The sequence below is a fragment of the Meles meles genome, chromosome 9 (genome assembly GCF_922984935.1).
Source record: "Meles meles chromosome 9, mMelMel3.1 paternal haplotype, whole genome shotgun sequence".
Lineage (NCBI taxonomy): Eukaryota > Metazoa > Chordata > Mammalia > Carnivora > Mustelidae > Meles > Meles meles.
Genome location: NC_060074.1, coordinates 57,560,030 through 57,573,648, shown reverse-complemented (window position 1 = coordinate 57,573,648; position 13,619 = coordinate 57,560,030). Strand labels below are relative to the sequence as shown.

General features: G+C 41.2%; 1 protein-coding gene across 1 annotated transcript in view; it reads left to right on the top strand.

Annotated features, from left to right (window-relative positions):
- The window catches only part of LY75 (lymphocyte antigen 75), a 132,383-nt gene that overhangs the window by 104,025 nt on the left and 14,739 nt on the right, over nucleotides 1-13,619 (top strand). Inside the window, exon 35 of the mRNA XM_046018802.1 lies at nucleotides 13,308-13,418. Within this exon, the coding sequence (XP_045874758.1) occupies nucleotides 13,308-13,418 (111 nt within the window). The remainder of the gene's footprint in view (nucleotides 1-13,307; nucleotides 13,419-13,619) is intronic.

Here is a 13,619-nt window from a genome sequence, read left to right as displayed (position 1 = left end):
GAGGAGCGCCGCCCTAGGCGTCCGCAGCCGCCGTCATGCCCCGGCCCGCGCTGCCCGCTGTCCTGCTGCCGTTGCTGGGCCTGGTCACCGCCACCGTTGCGGGTGAGCTGCCCCCGGCCGCGTTCCCTCCCTCCCTGCCCCGGAGCCCGACCCCGAGCGGTCGCCTTCACGCCCTGCCCCGCGGTGACTCCGCAGCCGCCGGCCGCCCGAGGGTCTCGCCTGCGCGCCCTGAGCGCCCACCCCCGTGCGCCCCCGGGGCCCTGCGTCCGGCCACCCCCCGCCCCGCGCGCCACCCCCCGGGCAGCGGGTTCTGAGAGCGCCCCAGGAAGGGTCGCCGAGGGCCCGAGCCCGCCCTGGCTTCCCCACCGTGGCCCCCAGCCTCAGCTCGCGGGGACGGCCTCTAAACCGGGAGCTCGTTGACCGCAGAACAGAGGGACTCAGAGCCGCGCACCGGGGCAGTTTCGGGGCCATTCGGGGCCGAGATGAGGAGCGGGGAAGTTGGCTGCGGAGATTTCCTCGTTGCGCGGCGGGGGCAGGGGTGGGAGGAAGCGGGCCCTCCTGCGCTCGCCGCCCTGTTTGTCCCGCTGCTTGGCGTTCGAGTTGTTGAAACAGGAAGACAGTTCAGCCAAATAACCTCTGGATCGAAGTGGGACGCGAGCAGGCGAAGTTTCCATGCCACTTAGGTCGTGTGATTTAAAAAAGCCTTTAAGTCTGCGCTGCGGTCATGCAAGTGTCACCCGAAAAAAGTTACACGTGGTTAGTCATTTCCCAAATGACTCCTGAGGAAAATAGACAATCCTGTTGAGTATGTGGGGTGGGTTTTTTGTTTGTTTTTAACAAGTTTCTCGCACACGCATGTCCAAAATATTGAATGGGGTAAAGACTTCCATCCAAAAACATTATTGATTAAACCATTCTAGGAATTAAAGAACAGATTAAACAAGAACTCAGTGACTACTTGTGTGGGTTTGAATAAAATGCTTATGCGAGTGTTTTGTTTTTTGTTTGGGGGAGGGTTCCCCCCCTTGAATTTCACTGTCATTTTATAAGTTCCTACTGGAAGCCTGCTGACAGGCCGGCACATTGTAAGGGATCTCTGTTGGAGGAGGCAGTAGAGTAAGCAGCTCAGAACTTGCTCCCTAACTCAAAGCTCCTTTCCTGGAAGGCCTTGCGGGTCAGCATTTATGACTGGTTGTCTGCTGCCTATGGAAGAGCACACACAAGATGTGCTCGTTTTCACAGTTCATACTGAGCAGGTCAGATTTGTCTAAGACAGGACTGGACGGTTTTGAGACACACACACACACACCCCCCATCCACACCCTCATATGTTGGCCAGTAACATTTGAATGTCCTTCTGGGTTTGCCATGCCTTCAGACTTCAGGTTAGTCAAAATTTACTTTTCTTGTTACATTAAAAAAAAAATTCATTTCTAGATGTTGGTATCTCTCTTTTTCAGAGAAGCTGGGGTTTTTTGTTTTTTAAAGATTTTTACTTATTTGACAGAGATCACAAACAAGCAGAGAGGGGGCAGGAAACAGGCTCCCACCAAGCAGAGAGCGGATGCAGGGCTTGATCCTAGGACCCTGGGATCATGACCTGAGCTGGAGGCAGAGGCTTTAACCCACTGAGCCACCCAGGTGCCTCAGAGAGAAGTTGTTTTGAACAGTAAAACAGGTCACGCTATCTTTGGAAAATTGTGTTCTTTTTCCTTTTATAAGTCCAGTACACTTAAACAGGCTTTGATTTCAAGAGCTTAAGAAGTACATGTTGAATAAATTAATGCAGGTAATTAACCAGTTTCTATCAGTCAGGAGGCTTTAAGGATTAATTTAGAAAGAGCATGAGCTTTGGAGTTAGGTACAAACCATATGGCTTTGAAAAAGTTACTTAACTCATTGCACTTGGAGATAATACCCTGTAGGACTATAACGAGCATTAAGGGAGAACTCTGGCTCTTACCTATTGTAGGCATGCTAAATCTTGGTGTCCTTCCTTTTATTCTCTTCAAACAAAATGAAGGGTAATTATTGTGACTAGAAAACATGATGAGTGCCATTTTATGTGGGTTGGATATTTCTGGTTAATGAGCACATTCATATACATGCTGATGATTTCATCACAGTACTTTACAATATCTTACCCAGACAAGATCAGGAATCCTATTACACTTAGAACTAAGTGAAGAAAGAGCTTTTCAAGGTTATCACAAAATTAGCTGAGTGGCAAGATCTTAACAGCAAAGCTCCCATGGTATTGCATGAAGTGTAAATTTAACATTGAAGTGGAAATCATTGTTACTGTTCTCTGTTACTTTGGAGTTCATTAGTGTAAGTGATCTTATGTTCTTAATCATTATGTTGAAAATCACTATGAACAAACCATTGCTTCAATTCCCAAGTAAGGTTCCATGGCATGCCTTTTCGAAAGTTCTTTTGTAATGGTGCCTTTTCACATAGTAGTTGATCACTGTGTTTACTGGGTAGGTGATCGCCCATGGGTGGCATGAGATGAGTGGATATAAGCTTGGTCAAAGTAAGTCTTCATTCTGTGGTCATCGTGTGGATCAGAATCTAGGATACAGATTTTGAATTGCCATAGCCTCCAAGCTCTGGATGAGGGTGCCCCTGCCTTCTTTGCCGAGGTTATCTTTCACCGCTTTTCTAGCCGTTCGGTGTTTATCCACACTGGGCCCCTGGGGACTCAGCCACCTGCAGGCTCTTCTGCCCAGACTGTCCTCCCCTTCCCCTGTCCTTGCCATGGCTGCCCCCACCCACATCATTCAAATCTCTGTTCATATGTCACCTCCTCAGGCCTTCCCTGAATGCCCCACATTCTCATGTCCATATTTTATATTCTTCAGAGCACTCGATGCTGTCTGAATGCATCTTGTTTATTCATCATCATCTTGCTTGTCTTTCCGCTTACCAGAAGGAAGATACATAATAGCAGAGACTTTACTGTCTTAGGAATTTTTGTTTTGTTTTGCACTTTATTGTAATTTATAATAAAAGGACCAAGAATTTTAAATGAATGATTTTTAAAATAAGGGGAATAATGGGATTTCAGTTTCTTTCAAATTATTTTACTTGTCATGAACTGATATAATTGAATTCAAAGCATCAAATCATTTAATCTTTTGATGTGACTTTTTCTAATTCTTTTTTTTTGTTTGTTTTTAATTTTATTTATTTGTCAGAGAGAGAAAGAGAGAGCACAGGCAGGGGCAGCAGCAGGTGGAGGGAGAAGTAGGCTCCCGGCTGAGCAGGGAGCCTGATGCAGTGCTGAATCGCAGGACAGGACCTGAGTGGAAGACAGACCTCAACCCACTGAGCCACCCAGGCGTCCCTAACTTATTCTAATTCTTGTAAATGGCACAGTGATGTTTTACAGGAAATTATCTCAGATAGTTTTTGTAAATCTTGAAACATTAATAAATGTTTCCTTTTCTTCTGAGAAAGTGAAATTACAATTAGGTATTATTTCAGGACTCCTTTCATTGTTGAGAAGTATTCAAAAATGTGCTTCTCTGTTGAAAACTAGTTTTGCAACAGGGTTAATGTCCACAGTTTTTTATGATACCTATTAAGTATTTATTTCTTTTGTGGATTATTTTGGATTTTGAGGGCACATCTTGAGACTGAATCTATAAGAAAACGGACCAGAAATGCCCAGGTGCAGAGTAACACTGGCACCCCCATTCTATAAATAAATCTCATGACAGCTCTTCTGCAAAGGGACTAGAGAGAAGATGGAGGTAGACTACAGGGAATGTGGGTCGGGGAGGGTGATGTGGAGAGGGAACGGAATGTCAGAGTGTCTGAATTTTCTTGTGCTTCAGGGAGATCTTGCAGCCTGGAGTACAGCCACAGGCCCTCTAGATGAGTCAGGGACTTGGAGCCCCAATCCGGCCTCCCAGCGTAATAAACATAATAAACAGCTCGTCCTCTTTCTCTGTCTCGCCACAGTTGTTCTCGCGGAAGCTAAGTCACTGTGACTCATATCTTAGTGGGAGAGGGGGCAAGGGTTTTATTATTGACCAGGGGGAAAAATGCAGACTTTGCCTTCACTTTGTTAACATTCAGAACAAGTGTTTCCCAAGGATCACTTCCTCTTGTGCTGTGCCTGGTTGCTTGAGAAATTATAAGGGAACAGAGTTTTCTACTAGAACTGACCGGTAATGCCAAATATCTTCGTAAATACGCCGTTTTATTCTCTAGCACATGGTAATTTTAGGCAGAGGATCTATATAGAAACTTTTTGAATCTTAAGTACAAGCTTTTGCAATTTTCTTCAGGCTCCTGAATTTCTATATATATTGAGTCAACAGAATTATAAAGTCATAAAATCCATAAAGAGAAACTTAGGTGCATTATTAATTACCTGTCTTTCAGGACAGCTGTGAAGAAGTAAGAGTCATAGAAAAGCACTTCGCAGAGAGCATTGTGGGCAGGCTGTGTGTGTGTATGTATGTGTGTGTGTGTGTGTGTGTGTGAAGTATATATGTTGAAATATATTTTTACAGAAGATATTATAGAACCTCTGATTGAAAACTTACGGCAGTATTTTGGGGAAGCAAGTTTTTAATGAGAATGGGGTTATAGCAGAGATAACTTCGCACTGAAGGAGGCTTAGCTTAGCTTTCTGCTCAGGAAGTGCATGAACATCAACAGCTTTCCTCACAAGAGGTATACAGCCTCTGCTTGAACACGTTTCCTCTTAAAGTAAAAATATATGTCTTGAGTGCTCAGAGCTGGTTTCTGGGGCGTCCACTGACCGGTAACATGAGAAGAAGGGTTTGGTGGTGAATTAACTGGAGGTTACTGCTAATGCTGAGACGAACCTAAGGACAAGGCAGTTGAAATTTTGAGGAAGTGAAGTTAACAGTTTGTTTTGTATTTTTCTGCCTAGAGAGTCTTAATTTTGTTGTCTTACCATGTATTGCTTATTTAATTATTGAACAGCGGTCTTTGAGTTGTTGTAGTCATCATCGTTATCATCATCCTCATCCTCATTCCCATCTCAGGGGTCCACATTGGCTATTCTCTGTCTGACCCAGATTTCCACATGGCTTGTCTCCTTCGGCTTATGCAGACTTTTTATACGTCACCTTGATAATGAGATCTTTCTTAGACACCTTTCTAGAATTGCAGCTGTCACCCCCTACCCTACACCCAGGATCTTGCTTCTCTGTTTTAACTTTTCTCCTCAGTATTTATCACCATCTTGGGTTGCTCATCTCCAAGATGGCCCCAATGATTCTTTCCTGCTGGTATTCGTAATTTTGTGTAGCTCACCCCAGTACTAAATAGGGGTGACCTATGTAACCAGTGGGATAGTGCAGAAATAACAGTGTGACTCTGGAGGCTGGATTAGAATCACTTGCTCTGAGAGAAGCCACCTGCCATGTCATAGGGACCCTCAAGCAACCTTGTGGAGAAGTCCACATGGTGAGAATCTGGGCCTCTTTCCTACAGCTGGCACCAACACATTGTCCATATGAAGGAGCCTTCTTGGAGGCTCATCCGGCCACCCCAGTTCAGTTTCCAGATGGCTGCGGCCCTGGCAAAGAGCTTGACTGCAGCTTCCTGAGAAACCCCAAGCCAGAATCACCCAGCTGGGTAGCTGCTTCCAAATTCCTGACCCAGACAAAAAGTGGGAGATAATGAAAGGTTTTTTTGTTGTCTTGAGTTGCTAGTTTGTTACATAGCAATAATCACTAATATATCATCTGAATATAAAACATCATCTAACATATCTTGCCTTTCCCACTCTTTCCCAAACAAGTATTTGGGAAACACTTGTTCTGAGCCTCTAGTATTTGCCTCAACTAGAATATAAGCTCCAGGATGGCAGGGTTGACTATGGCATCTAGCACCTAGAACACCTTTCTCACAACAACCCCCTGTGAGAATAAATACTGTTATTATCCCTGTTTTACAAATAAGGAAACTAGGGCACAGTGAGATTAAGTAACATATCTGGGATGATGTGGTCAGAGCCAGACTTCTCTGCAGCTTAATGTTCTTACCAGAACCCTGCCCCGTTCTAGTTCTCTGTGTGCTGACTTGTGTTATGTGTAAGGTGCTGTGATAGTTATCATTGAGGGTACACTGAGATTTAAGAAATGGTCTCTGGGGCGCCTGGGTGGCTCAGTGGTTTAAGTCTCTGCCTTCGGCTCAGGTCATGATCTCAGGGTCCTGGGATCGAGCCCCACATCGGGCTCTCTGCTCAGCGGGGAGCCTGTTTCTCCCTCTCTCTCTGCTTGCCTCTCTGCCTACTTGTGACCTCTCTCTCTCTGTCAAATAAATAAATAAAATATTAAAAAAAAAAAAAAAGAAAGAAATGGTCTCTGTTGTCATGCAGTTAACAGTCCAGTTGGGAAAACTGGGTAAATATCAGATAACGGTCATAGAGGGTGGTTTGATCAGTGCCATATAAAAGTATGTTTGTTGATTATCAAAGTCAACACAGCTCCTTTTCCAAGAATAATGGCAACCTATGGTTCTTATGCATAGGTCCTCTTGGTTTGTATCATCTTACCCTCACTGCCGGGGCCACAACTAATCAAAAGAGGGATAATTATCTAAATCAAAGGATGATTATTCTAGGCTAGGCGGCCACTCAAGGGAGTTCCTAGTATAAAAATCTTATGAGGCCTATTTCCTGAGATGGCGTCTTCAGATGTCTTGTTATCCCATGTATCCATACAGTAAATGTCTATCATTTGGGGTAACCTGAGCAGGTCTTTACTCCTTGTAACCAGAAAGGTATCTCATCCATGGTGTGATGCGAAGTCCAGAAAGTTCGAAGTTCAGAGGAGTCTGAGGCTCCAGGAAGATGAGGGTTGGACACTCCACGAGCTGCCCCTGAAGTAAGAGTATACTTTAATCAGTAGGTGGTTTAGAAAGCAGAGTTCTAAAGCTTTCATAAAACATAGGAACTACAAATGTACAAAAAAGTAATTTATAAATTGACCTCATTTGGTGTTGATTATATTTTTGTGTATTGAATAGACTTACTTTATTCCATATAAAGCATATTGCAAAAATTATTTTTTATATCCTTATTGATTATTAGTAGAAAATATTATGTGTAGCTTTGACTGGAAATAATATGACAGCATTTGTCAGCTTGTGATTCAAGAACTTCCAGTGATATGGAAAGTCATTTTAGGTGTCTCAAACATGCTAATGGAGTCTGTTTCCTTTTACAATTTTTTTTTTAAATTTTATAAGGATAAAGAAAAGGCAACAAAAGGAATCGGAAGAAAATGGAAGAAAAAAAAGAAGAAAATCAAAATTTGCAGTTGACAGTATCTGCCCTTGTGACTTTCTATTTGAGTTTCATTCTGGAAATTACTGTTTATTTTGTCTATCATGTCTTGCACATATATTCAATGAGTGAAGTAGGCAGTCTCTTCCCTCTTCTCCTTCCTCCTACCAAATAATAGTTTATGTATTGCTTCCTTACTAGGAGCTTGACATTGTGCTTTCTGTGGGACTCCTTCTGTTTTGGGATTTCTTTTCCTTTTTCCTTTCGTATATGGCAAACTCCTTTATCCTGTAAATTGTGGCTCAAATTACTTCCTTCTTTTTGAAGTGTTTCTTAACTTTATAAGTTATTTACTCTTTATTGTCTTATGTAGTATTTTATCCATTGTACCTTTGTAATATCTGTTATGTGTATGTATTTAACTCTCCCATCAGAGTGAGCACTTTACGCGAAGGACTCATTCCTCTTTATATCCTTTCTCCTTACCCCTTAGCACTGACCATTGTATCTGACGTAAAGGAGTTGGTCAGTAAATGGGTAGATGGATGAACAATTATTAATAACTTGTTCAAAGATGTGAAAAAGGGAACTCTGCTTCTGGTTCTGGGGAGAACAACGAGAAGTTCTAGATGAAATTCCATAAAAATCATATTTGCATGCAGCAGAGAGCTGCTATGGCCATTTGTTGAGGTGAGACCAACATTGTGTATATTAACTTTTTCCCCTAGGAGAGTTGCCAGAATCTTAGGCAGCTAAAGGAAGAACAGAGTTTTGGGCATTCTCATGGTATTAAGGAGACACAATTTTGAGTTTTAACTTGCCAAAGAAGAGAGGCTGTACTTAGTATCCAGGCTTTCTTTGGGATTCATGGATATTGAGCCTCCTAAAGGCTTTAACACCTCCTCAGGTCAGCTCAAACCTTGACTCTGTTAAGGTAATTGTCAATACCCAGCCTTCCTACCAGAGTCCCTTCTAGAGGAGAATAGCATCATCTAGAGCCTCTGCATTTTTTTCCTACCCAGTGTCTGGTACTTGATTTAAAAATAAACAAAACATATACCAGGCATTACAAGAAACAGGCCAAAGGAAAAGAGAAACAAAAATAGACCAAAGGCAACCCAGAAATTAAAGTTATCAGAAACGGACTTTAAAATAACTAATAAGTTCAAGAATGTAGATAATAAAATTGAGAATTTCACCAGAGGTCCAGAAACTACAAAAATAAAAACAAATTTGAATTCTGTAACTGAAAAAGCATTGACATTATGAACTCAATAGATGGGTATAACAGCAGATTTGTTAAAACCTAAAGAGTAGATTAGTAAACCAGAAAGAACAAGATAATAGTATGGAGAGCCAGAAGTATTAAAAATATGGAAAGGAGCAACGGGAATATTTGGGACATGATGGAAAGTCTAACATAAACATAATTTGAGGCCCAGAAAGGGAGGAGAGAGAAAATGGAATAGAAGTGTTATTTGAAGGAATAATGGCCAAGAACTTTCCAAAAGAGATCAATGAAAGTAAGCCATAGATTCAATGAGTGCACTGAATTATTAGCAGGATTTAAAACACACACACACACACACACACACACACACACACACACACACACACAGCATACCACTTTCAAACTGCTAAAATACAAAGACAAGATCTTGCAAGCAGCCAGAAGGCATCAGACAGACAGATGATTTCTCAATAAGAATGATGGAATCCCAAAACTATAAAATTCATCTTAAATAAAAAAATAAGCTGACAATCTAGAATTCTATATTTGCAAAAATATCCTTCAAACATGAAGGCAGTATAAAGATATTTGCAGAAAATCAAAAACTTAGGGAGTTTTTAATAGATACTTAAAGAAATACTTAAAGAAACACCAGAGGCTGGGGGATCAAGATACAGAGTAGGAGCATCCTGAGCTCAAACCCTTCCATGGGCACAGCAAGGCTACAACAACGTGCAGATCAACCATCTTTGCGAACAACCTGAAGACTAGCAGAGCAGCTCTTCCCCAAATAAAGATAGGGGGAAAAGCCACTTTGAGAAGGGTAGGAAGGGCCGAGATGTGGTCATCACCACTAAACTGCCTTACGAGAAACATTCAAGGGACTTCTTTAAGTAGGAAAGGCCACAAATAGAAGTAAGATTATGAAGAAAAAAATTCACGGGTAAAAGGAAACATACAGAGTAAAGGTAGGGGATCAACTACTACTAAGAGCTGGTACGAAGGCTAAAAGACAGAAGTAGTAAAGTCAGTTACATTCACAGTCAAGGGATACACAAAATAAAAAGTTGTACCCTGAGGTGACAGACATAAAAAGTGGTGGTGGGGGGGAAAATGTAGTGTGTTTAGAATGTGTTCCAACTTAAGCGACCATCAACTCAAAATAGGCTGCTGTTTACATAGGATGCTTATATATGAGCCTCATGGTAACCACAGACCAAAAACCTATAACAGGTACACAAAAAATTAAAGAGAAAGGAATCCAAACACAACATTAGAGAGAGTCATATCACAAGGGAAGGAGCAAGAGAAGAGGAAAGGAACAGAGAGAACTATGAAAGCAGCCGGAAAGTAATGAAAGAAATGGCAGTAAGTACGTAGTTATCAAGAACTGCTTTAAATGTAAATGGTCTAAATGCCCCAATCAAAAGATACAGGGTGACTGACTAGATTAAAAAAAAAAAAATTAAAAAAACAAGACCAGGGCGCCTGCCTGGCAGCTCAGTTGGTAAAGCACGCAACTCTTGTTCTTGGGGCTGTGAATGCAAGACCTACATTGGCATAGAGCTTGCTTAAACAAGAACAAAAAGCAAGACCCATTTACATGCTGCCTAAAAGATTTGCTTCAGACCTAAAGACACATGTAGACTGAAAGTGAACGAATGGAAAAAGATATTACATGCAAATGCAAATGGAAAAAAAGCTGGGTAGCAATACTTCTATTAGACCAGACAGTCTTTAAAAGAAAGAGTATAACGAGACAAGGTCATGACATGATAGATCAACCCAGCAAGAGAATACAGCAATTACAAATATCTGTCCACCCAAGATACGAGGACCCAAATGTATAAAGCAAATATTAACAGACCTGAAGGGAGAGATTGACAGGAATACAATAATAGGAGGGGATTTTAACACCCCACTTACATCAACAGAAAGATATCCAGACGGAACATCAATAGGGAAACGGCAGCCTTAACCAACATATCAGACCAGATGAACTTAACAGACATATAAGGAACCAAGTAGCAGAATAGACATTCTTTTCAAGTGTACGTGGAACTTTCTCCCGGAGAGTTCACATGTTAGGCCACAAAACAGGTCTCCATAAAGTTAAAAAAGATTGAGATCCTATCAGCATCTTTTCCAACAAATTCCTAGTAGGAAACTAGATATCAAGTATAAGAAAAAAATGGGGAAAAAACCCTGCAAACATTTAGAGGTTAAACAGCATGCTACTAAACAACCAATGGGTCAGTGAAGACACCAAAGAGGAAATTTAAAAATACCTTGAGAATAACAGGTGTTGGTGAGGATGTAGAGAAAAAGGAATGCTCATGCGCTGGTGGTGGGAATGCAAACTGGTGCAGCCACTGTAGAAAACAGTATGGAGGTTCCTCAAAAAATAAAAAATAGATCTACCCTGTGATCCAGTAATTCCACTACTGGGTATTTAGCCCAAAACAAAAGATAATTTGAAAAGGCGTATGCATCCCTGTGTTTATTGTAGCATAGTTTACGGTAGCCAAGATACAGCAGCAGCCCAAGGATCCGTCCACAGATGAATAAAGATAAATACGTCACCACACCCTGGAATATTGCTCAGCCATAAAATACCGAGATCTTGCCCCTTGTGACAACATGGATGGACCCTGCTGAGTGACATAAGTCAGACGGAGAAAGACAAATACCATGATTTCACTTCTTGGTTAAATCTAAAAGAGTTCCTCTGAGTAAGGACCACATTTGCAGAGAGGGCAGCAGAGGTGAAAGCACGATGGCTCAGTACTGTCTCAGGAAGAGAGTCTGAGGTCCTAGCTGCCCCGCACATCCTATTTTCTCCCTCCCTGAACCGTGTGCCTCCAGACGTGTCTGGCCTCTCCAACTCCTAACCATTTCTGGACTTCCTTGCTTTTTAACTCTTGGGATTGTACTGCACATATAATTTTACACCCAGGTTTTTAATTTTTTTTTAAACTTAAGGTTTTATTAAGTAAGTGCTCCTGGAATATCCCTACCAACTACCTTTAAGCCACCACACTGAGAGAGTTCTAGATTCCAACCAGAGTTCAAGCCAAGGTAGTCACGTGTGTAATGCAAGCACTTCTAGGACAGCAGGAAGGAAAAAAACCTGTATACAAAATAAATTGTAACTTGAGATGCCTACTCTCATGCTAGTACATCTTGAATGATTTAGTTTTCATTTTCAAGTATCCTCGACATAAAAGGTGGGGCTCGAACCTACAATCCCTCGATCAGGAGTTACATGTTCCACGGACTGAGCCCTCACCTTGGAGGATTTAACCACTAAATGCAGCAGTATGAGGCTGGGGAAAATTCAGGTCTCACCATGGGGACAGTTTTAAGTAGCCTCTAGTATAAGTTGACCCACCTATAACAATGACCCGAATTAACGATTTGACAAAACCGTTTCTTTCTCTCATAACAATCTGAGTGTGATATGATGGTTCCGTGTAGGATCCTTCTTGTTGCTCTGTTATTCCTAGGCTGTTTCCACTGTTTACATGATTAAAGATGGCTGAGTACATTCTGGCCAGTGGGAAAGGGGATGTATGATCCAGGGAGCATACTCCTTCCTTTTAAAGGCAATTTGCATGGTTTGCTTCAGCTCACAGCTCATTATCCAGAAGTTAATGGAAGACTGGAAAACAGTTTAGCTCAGTGGACATGTATTCTGTGCTATATGAGAAGCTGAGATCAAAAAACCTCCCCCCAAAATATAAAATAAAATAAAGTAAAACTGAAAAAAATACACCAGGAGAAAAAAAAGTGCTGGGTTCAAGTAGGGGACAACGAATGGTCTCTGCCATGTTCTGAGTTTGGTAAACTCGAAGTTGTTGAGGTTAGAATAACATTGCTGATGGTTAATTCTGATCTTTATAGTAGGGCATTCTTTTACTTGTTCATATTAAAATTACAATACATAGAGAACTTAAAGCTAGGTAAAAGTCGTAGTGATTTTCCCTACATAGACCTAAGGGAATAGGGATTTAGATTAAGCTCTTTTTATTCACTAGAATTCAGTAAAATCCTCCCCTTTTCTCCGTTCTGGGCAGTGAAATCAAGCTCTTCAAGGCTTACTTTTGAAAGTAAGCTCATGCTAACTAATGACGTTTCAGAGCCATGGCTTACAAACGTACACATTTATAATGAACAACAACAACAACAAAAAGATGAAAAAAGAGGAGGAGGAGTGCCATGCTACTCTACAACTACAAGGAAGAGATACGGTTCTGTTTCATAGGACTGATTCAAAGAATCTGCTTTGATGAGGTTTTAAACTAAGAACGTTCATAAGAACATCAATCTTGTTTTCCTGTGCAATATGAAAACTTGTCTGAATATTCATAATTTGGCAACTTGTCTTTGCTCTTGGAAGTATAATTTTTAAAAAGGCTCTTGCAGAACTCTTGAGACTTTTGAAATTGTTACTAAATACTACAAAGATAACCTTCAAAAAGAGCTTGTAATTCCGATTGGTTGTCCTTCTTGATAGTTTTTTGCCTTGGTAATAGTGCTGTAATTTACAAGTCTGAATTCATAAACACCCTAAAGGCTTGTAACTTTGCTCTGTCAAATCAGAAGAGAATCATTGGCATATTTCTCTTTTCCCAAATGTAGAATGAAAACAAATAAATTCCCATCACACTAGTCGATTTCTTACTTTAACAGAGCTCTGTGTCTAAATTCTTTTTTCCTGTCAAAATTTAATATCTGGTATCTTTAGGAATTCACGGAATTCTTCTCAAATTATTTAACAGTGTTTCTTTTCCCACATAGACTGTCCTTCATCTGCCTGGGTTCAGTTCCAAGACAGTTGTTATGTTTTTCTTAAAGAAGCCATCAAAGTAGAAAGCATAGAGGACGTCAGAAATCAGTGTACTGACCATGGTAAGGAGCTTACTCTCCTCATTTTTTCCACAGCCGTAAATGGTGTTCACTCATTTCTTAAAAAAATGGTTTTGGCATATCTCACTTACACCTGGGTCCTTGTAATAAATGAACAATTTTTATTATATAATGCAGCAGCCATACTGTGGAGTTGGGTATATATTTAAGCTTTGAGTTGGAAGACAGCTCTTAGACAGTCCT